The 8619-nt window shown below is 32.6% G+C and overlaps 1 protein-coding gene across 4 annotated transcripts in view; it reads right to left on the reverse strand.

Annotated features, from left to right (window-relative positions):
* LOC145299553 (neutral amino acid transporter 9-like) overlaps positions 1 to 8619 on the reverse strand; it is a 134669-nt gene that overhangs the window by 25568 nt on the left and 100482 nt on the right. For all 4 annotated transcript variants that reach the window (XM_080144414.1, XM_080144413.1, XM_080144417.1 and 1 more), the window contains exons 9-10: positions 7257 to 7421; positions 4792 to 4836 (exon numbers count right to left, since the gene is read on the reverse strand). In XM_080144414.1, the coding sequence (XP_080000540.1) occupies positions 4792 to 4836; positions 7257 to 7421 (210 nt within the window). The remainder of the gene's footprint in view (positions 1 to 4791; positions 4837 to 7256; positions 7422 to 8619) is intronic.

Raw genomic sequence — 8619 nt, forward strand, 5'->3', positions numbered from 1 at the left:
CACTCAGAAACGGACAAAGAAATTACAAAAAACAACACACCACAAACAACAACAAAAACTGGTCGAAATATATATAATATATAACTTATTAAAAAAAAAAAAAAAAATATACATAAAAAACAAAAACGAAATACGTTTCTCTTGTATATATATATATTTTTTTTTCTCCCAAGGAGGGGGAGTCTTGTTCGAACATGTTTTCCCTTACATATACACACCCACACGTACGCACGCATATACACATCCTCATACACACACCCACATGTACGCACGCACATATGCACAGACACGTACATATACTCACGTTCACGTATATACACTCATATTCACGCACACGCTACCGTACACACATATACGCACACATACGCGCACAAATACGCACACATGCGAAACGTCACTTCCTTTAAAGTGAAAGCCAGACATGCGCAGTCAGAACACTAACCCCAGTATAAAAGTCAACAAAACCTGTCAAATTCCCCTTTTTGCGTCTGGACCAGCGTTCGACCTGCTTAGTTGACGAACTGACCGCATGTTCTAACGTCACTTTCCCTGCTACTGTAATGTGGGGCAAGCGCAAGCACACTTAATACGCTTTCCCTCTCCATGAACTGGATTGACTTACTCTCTCTATTTCCCCTTCGCTTTGGCCCATCGACACAGACATGTGCGCGACTTTCTACTGAGTTTAACCCTTTCTTTCTACAGCCGGCTTGCCACTTCGCATTTCTCTATTCCTTCCACGTGCATAGTCGTCAACGGCTGAATGAACACGTGTACACGAAGACCATCATTTCTCAACAGAAAATAAACGACATGTTTATTTTATTCCAGCATTTGAGTTCTGTGTTTTCTTCATTCAATTCGTTTCATTATTTTTTCTTGTAGCGAGTTAGGGTATTTTATATCATGGTCTGCAACAGTTTCTTTATAAAAATATAACTACTTGATCAATATACATGATTTTTGGACTATGGCACTTTCGTTTTGTCATGAGTACTAGCTTTATGCCCGCATGCAGCTAGTTTCTTTACAGTTGGTGCATGCTACTCATAGTCATTTATGTCTCAGTTTCTCTGCACCTTCAACACAACAGGAAAATGCATTTTCTAACCTTGACTAAAATCAATCCAAGGCAGTTACTTCCCTTGTATTACTATGCGAGTTGTCTACCTTGGATTTATATACGAGTTAACACTAGGTGCGTGCAAAATGAATGGCTGGGGCTAAAAATGTATAAACATTTTGACCCCTCCCTTAACTTAAAAATTCACCAAAACTCAGGAAATTAACTAATTTTAATGAAATTCTTAGCATTTATCAAATGATGATCACGAAATATAATAAACCCACTACTTTTATTTGAATCTTAGTGGAAATGCATTATTTTATTTAAATAAAAACACCTTTACTAAAAGATTGTTTTCAGTAGTATAAAAAATGAATGAATTTATTTTTGCCTTTTTATGATCGTAAATTGTAACAATTTAAAAAAAAAAAAAAAATTAAGGAACATTATGAAAAACGCCCCTAAAGTCCGTATTAACGAAATCGATAATACCCTAAGAAAAATTAATTTCTTGAACTAACAATATTATCATTTAATTAAGCATCGTTTATTTAATATTTTAACACAAAAAATTATAATTGAAAAAAATATCTTTTTAACGTAATATATTTAACGTAATTTTTAGATGTAAGATTCTAATATTTTCATTGCATGGATGAACGTGTAATATAATTTTTATACAACCTTGAAAAATAAAATAAAATTGAAAAAATTAAAAGCAGAAACACACAAAATGTAATTGCATTAAAAAAATGGTAAAAATTATACAAACGTTTACGATAGAAATGTACGAGTGCATGGCTGGAAATATAAAAAAAACAAAAAAACAGTCGGCTTTGCACCCCCTTCCCCCTCACCCTTCAATCACCCAACAACATTTTCTGATATGCCTGTTTCAATCAACCTTAAATTTCACTTAGAGAACTTCTGAAAAATTAAAACGTACCTTTGTATTTTTCTTTTGTGTATGGAATTTTTTCAATAATTATAAATAATTACTTTCTTTTAAATTTGAATTCTATTTAAATGTAAATAAATAATGATGTTAACTTTTTTTCAATGAATAAATTGTCAGGATACTTAATGAATTTAATTAACTTCTATGCAGTAATGTCTTTCAAGTTTAAATTCTATTTAATTTAGTTATTAACAAGTGAAGCATGCATGGTCCCCTGTGATTACACAGTGAACGAGGCATAAAAAAATAGTCATTGCCCCCTCCCCCCTCATTTAGCCCCAAAAGTTCTCAGGGGATGTCACATCCTAGTGAAAATGAACAGCACAGTTTTAGGCCTTAAAATTTGAGTTCTGCACCATGCAAAAAAAAAGAAATGACTAAGTCCATCATTCCCACCCTCATTAGGCCCCAAAAGTCCCCAAGACCTTAACATATTTAAATTTGAGTTCAGCACCATGTAAAACTGCTAAATAGACATACACTGAAAATTTTGGACAAATATGGTAAAATAGTCCCAAAAATGGAGTGTTTTGATTAGCCCTAAAAGAGCCCCTGGGGCACACCCAAGAGTTATCAAGAGACAAGCAAAATTATATAGAAATCAGTTAGTTACAACTTTTCAGAAAGTTTTATAAAAATCGAAGGCATCAATTTTTTTTAATAAGCACAAACGGATCAATTTTAGCCATTTTGACCTGAAAGACACCCCTAGGGTGAGGGGCAATCAGAGTTTTCCCGGAAAATCTGTTCTGTTACTTTTTTACTCATATCATGTTCAATGTTTGTGCAAAATTTAAAAAAAAATTCAAGGTGTAGTTATTGAGAAAAGTGCGGACAGACGAACGGACAAGGGTGAATTAACAGGTTCACCCCCCTTTTGTCAGGGGACCAATAAATAATGTTTTAACTTTCTTAATGAATAAAATGTCATTGTAACTAATGAATAAATTTAATCGACATTTCAACACTTCAAATGCACATTTTAATTTTATTAAAAAATAATTTATCAACACATAACCGACGAAGCAAAAACGAGGTAAAAAAAAAAAATCACCACAGATAAATATTAGCAAAGGCAAGCTAAGTTATCTTTCTAAATAACTAGTTAAATTCTTTTTGTGTGCGTTTTAATTTTGGAAACAACATTTATGAAATTTGTTGTTTTCCCATTCATGAAGATGAACTTATCCATATATGAATTTGGTGATGATTTGCTCCTGAAAGACCTTTTGATTGTTGATTCATACACTGACTGCTGTAAGGAAGATAACTGATAGATATCAATCCAAGAGGAAGGAAGAATGCAATTAACATGATATAACCCTAAAACGGCCCTTTTCAAGGCCACTAAATTTTTCCAACTACACATGCAAAATAAAAGTGATCCAGATAGTAGCACCTTACGTTCCAAGTATCAATATGCCTTATTTCTGGTGCAAATGTGTAAAATAAAAAAAAATATGTGCAATATGAGATATAAATGAAAATAAATTATTTTTAGTCTTCATAATTGTCAATTTAATAAAATTCAAAAATAAATAAATTAAGGTATAATAATTTTTCAAAAATAAGTCCTTAAAGTCTGTATCAATGAAATCAATATAACTTAAAGAAAAATTAATTTCTCAAACTAATGATATTACCATTAAATTAAGCATTGTTTATTTAATATTTATAAAAAAAAGAGTTATAATTGAAAAAAATATTTCCTTTTTTTTAAGGTATGTATGGATGTATGGCTGTGAAAGGGGGAAAAAAAAACAGTCGGTTTTGTTCCCTCCCTCCAACCACCCGATGTCATTTTCAAATAGATGTTTTTATGTGCTTCCATACTTTTTCGAATTTTGCCGCCATGTTTTATTTGGCATTAATAAACAAACCTTATTGCTACAACTGGCACATCTTTGGATAATTATTACCTTTTTTAACAAAGTTAAATACATTTATTTTATTAATTCATTATCTTGATACTTTAACTTGATAATTTACTTGGAAATAATTCCAGAAAACGTTTGCCAGAAAAATTTAAACACCATTTTTTTCATAATGTATATTTTATGTGAAATGTACGGTTTTTCAGATTTGTGATAAGATTGTTTCCATGTATTTTTTATTTCACACACTTTTCTTTGAGAGATTAGCTTTAGGCTATAATCTTTCAAACACAATCAAAAAGTAATTGAAAATTTAAAAAAATATTATGATCAGCCAGCATTCAAAACCATGTCCTCTACCAAGTGAGCCATTAAAATGCATGTACCTAGTTAACACAACACAATCATAAGAGAAAATAAAATTTCATATTATTTGGATTCTTTGGACAACCATTCTTATCATAAGTGTTATTCGCACAACATTTTGATCGAACCCTCAACCTTCTTCAAGTATATTGTCAAATTCAGAAATCTTCACAGAATTTTGAACAGAATTCATTGTTCAACCAATAGGGGCAGCACTCTCTTGCTCTGTCAGTCATGACTAAATAGAAGCTCAGAGACTAAGAGTATGCTGCCCCTGTTGGTTAAATGATAGATTCCGTTTGAAATTCTGAAAATTCCCAAGTCTGACAAGATACACCTGAAGAAGGTCAGAGGTCACATCGACTGAAACATTGTGTAAATAACACTGAAGATGAAAACAGTAGTCCAAAAAGAGTCCAAATCATATTAACAATTACTCCTCATCTCAAAAATTCTACACCGTAAAAAAATATTTATTTGCATCAAATATTTTGTGCGAATAAAAATTATATTAAATAATTGTTTACCTGTTATGTTCTGGGTCGAGTTGTTAAACTGGTGCGTACTTTTCACTAAAAATAAGATGAAAAATAAAATTCAATAAGAAATAAAAAAAAACCATAAAAAAAACGAATATTAGAACAAAATGAAATTTGTATAAAATAAGATTTTTAGTTCAGTGTTGTTGAGAGTAATAATCATCACATTGACACACCTGTTCTAGCCAGATCACCAAAGTTAAGCAACGATGAACCTGATCAGTACCAGATGAGTGACTATTTGGGAATACTAAGGGTGACAGAGTGGAAGCATTTCCACTATAAGGAGCAGTAATGCACCTCCTTCTTTCCACTAGCCAGTGGAGACCCTTGGGCAGGGTTGAGCATCCACATATCCTCCCAGTCAGGGTATGTGAGGTCACAGCAGGTAGGTGATGGATGAACTGTTGAGCAACCTCATAATTTATTCTGGAATTGGTCAACTCTGTTGTGTTGGGCAAATAATACTGATTGAGGTACAATCAGTTCAGTACCAGTTCTTTCCAGTAATTGCAACCTATTCTAGGTACTCTATTGTAAAAAAACATCATGGTGAAATAGTCCGAATGCAGAAAGTATCAGGCTGATATAATATTATCATCTAGAGACCCATTCTTAATATGAAGAGGGTAGAGCATTTTGTAATATTCTGTTCTTTCACAAAACAATTTAATAAACAAAAGATGCCATAAAAATTGAATTCCTATGTAAATTAAACTTGAAAATAGTATTTAAAAAAAAAAAAAAAAAAAAAAAAAGAAAAGAGCCCCACACCTTCTCTTCACAGCACTTCAAACTCTAGGTAAAAAATTAGATTAGTTACTGAGCAAGTTTTAAATATAAATTAGACGACCTATTGGGTCAGTGTTTGTTATTTTATAAAAAGATGATAATCTGACCAAATACACAACTAATAAAAACATGAGGAAAACTAAAAACGACTAATTTGAACAAAATGAGATCAACACAGGTTATAGGGCAAGAACAATTTCTCTAGAAATATAGCCTCTATTAAGACATCCACTGATCCTATGTGATATTAAAGTAAGCACGTCTCTAATAGACCTTGCAAGATGAAATCCGTATTGCTTGTCGTTAAGTAGATTGTTTTGGGTGAAGTGGTTCACAATTGCATGATCTATCATAAATTCAAGAAACTTACTCGTAACACATAGAAGACTGATTGGTGCTTATTTAGAATTAAACTCTATGAAAAAAAAAATGCAAATAAATTTTTATGATGTATATACTTGTCATGGAACAAAGATGTCATATTCCAAAAATCACATTAATTTGTTCATCTGCAATACTCTCATTATCATATTAAAATACTTGAAGTTTGAGATTATGGTGCTTAAAACCCGGGAATTAAACCGGGGACTTTTAAATGTGTTTGCGTAAGCAATCTGTTTGACTAACAGCAGCTCATAATATCAGCAGTAGCAGAAGTTCTTCGCTTCCGATGAGATAAGAGATAAACACCTGTTAAAATGCATATGAACAATGTTGCATCCAAAACAAAAGTAATTCTTGAACAGAAAATCTCTCTACTTAAACAATCTTGGACTCACAACAGCGACTAATTTGCATAATAAGCCTTACTTCATAATTACATGGTTCTGTGTTTGCACCTGTGTGCAGCCACTATTTTCTTGCAGCAGGTACATGCTAATTGGGAACACCTATAGATCAGAGAGAAAGATCAAGAGAAAGAGAGAGAGAGAGAGAGGGGAAGAGAGAGAGATCAAGAGAGAGAGATCAAGAGAGAGAGATCAAGAGTGAGAGATCAAGAGAGAGAGATCAAGAGAGAGAGAGAGCGTGAGAGAGAAAGATCAAGAGAGAGAGAGGGTGAGAGAGAAAGATCAAGAGAGAGAGGAGGAGAGAGAAAGATCGAGAGGGGGGAGAGAGAAAGATCGAGAGGGGGGAGAGAGAAAGATCGAGAGGGGGGAGAGAGAAAGATCGAGAGAGAGGAGGAGAGAGAAAGATCAAGAGAGAGGGGGAGAGAGAAAGATCGAGAGGGGGAGAGAGAAAGATCAAGAGAGAGAGGGGGGAGAGAGAAAGATCGAGAGAGGGAGAGAGAAAGATCAAGAGAGAGGAGGAGAGAAAAAGATCGAGATGGGGAGAGAGAAAGGGAAAGAAAGATCAAAAGAGAAGGAGAGAGAAAGATCAAGGGAGAGGGAGATGGAGAAAGAAAGGGAGGGAGAGAGAGAAAGAGAGCAAGAGAGAGAGAGAGAGAGAGAGAGAGCAAGAGACATACTGTCACCACGGTGGTTAGGGTTAGAGTGAACAGCCTTCTTCTCTCCAATTTCATAAGGAACATGGGGAGAAAGAAATAAATGGACTCCTCTTCTCATGAAAAATTAAGGGCAACTCCACATTTCACCAAGACTTCCATATTGGTGCTTCACCACCAGTTACAATTTTATGCTAATCTGAGAATAGAGCAAACTTACTGTAAATGTAAGTGACCGTGTAGTACAAGAAGTTTGATAAAAGAATCCAATAGACGATCATTCCACCAATGAGGGAAATGAGAGAACAAACGCTGCATATGATGTAACCGATCTGTCCGAGGTAATGACGACAAACATCAGAAAAATCCACGAATCCCAAATGTGCTGGAAAAAATAAGAAAAAATTAATATTTAAAAAATGAAAAACAAAAAAGAATAATTCAATAACTTATTGTTTTTGTCTTTTTCTTAATGTTGAAATTGTGAAAAATTAAAATTAATGAAACCGATCCCTACTTAGATGATCAAGACCTGATTTAACTGTAAGAGTAAGATGGGGAGTAGAAAACAGACCCTGCTTTACTTTCAGCAGCCTTGTAACTCTTGCTTCTCTTATTTTTGTCCATTAGTCCTCACATTCCATGAGAGATATTTCTGACAAAAGAGGAAGTATTGCTATTTTCTTGGTTGGAATCTATCCATATAATACTTATCACTTGCTAGTTTTTGACTCTGAAATACTATTTTTTAGAAATAGTATAAGTAGTATATTTAGAAATAGTATAAGCTTCTTATATCAATTGGCTTCATGCCTTGTCTGGAGCAATTTTCATAAAAAAAGGGAGAGAGAGAAGATATAAGCCCTTACTATCATTTCTTTTTATTTTTTTTTTAATTTCCAGATTTTTCAAGTCATAAATATAAAATAAAGTAGAATGTGGGGATTTCATTTCATGGATGCTAACTAAAAATGCAGACCTCATGATAATCTTTTTTTTTTTCATTAATCTTGGTTATCTATTTTTTTTTCTTGTGTAGCTTCATGTATTTAATCGACACTTGAAATAAACACAGATCAATATAAAACAATTAGCTTTTTTATTTGAAACTCTTAGACTTAATAAAAACATGTAATTTTCCAAAACAAACTTTTTTCCTCCAAACAGCACCCTCAATAAACATCTTGGATCTTTGATTTAGAGGAGGTTTATTGTGTTTCAGTATATATATATATATATATATATATATATATATATATATATATATATATATATATATATATATATATGTATATATACACGCACATACACATTAGTGAAGAGACAATCCCAATATTTTTCCTGATTCCAATACAATTATTGATTCCGATTCTTTATAAATCTCTAAATATTTAAATATAAAATTGTTATTTTTTCCTGATTACCGTAAAAACACATGTTAAATGTGCAGAAATTTTGTCACATAAAAACACACTTATGGAGGTGATCTATAGATTTTAGTTTTCCTTGTTAAATTTTGATCAACAGTCGCTGAGATTTGGAACTTATAAAATTGAAAAAAAAAAAAAATGGTATAACTATAT

This window comes from Euprymna scolopes, chromosome 2, assembly GCF_053919585.1.
Source record: "Euprymna scolopes isolate OS-2025 chromosome 2, ASM5391958v1, whole genome shotgun sequence".
Taxonomy (NCBI): domain Eukaryota; kingdom Metazoa; phylum Mollusca; class Cephalopoda; order Sepiida; family Sepiolidae; genus Euprymna; species Euprymna scolopes.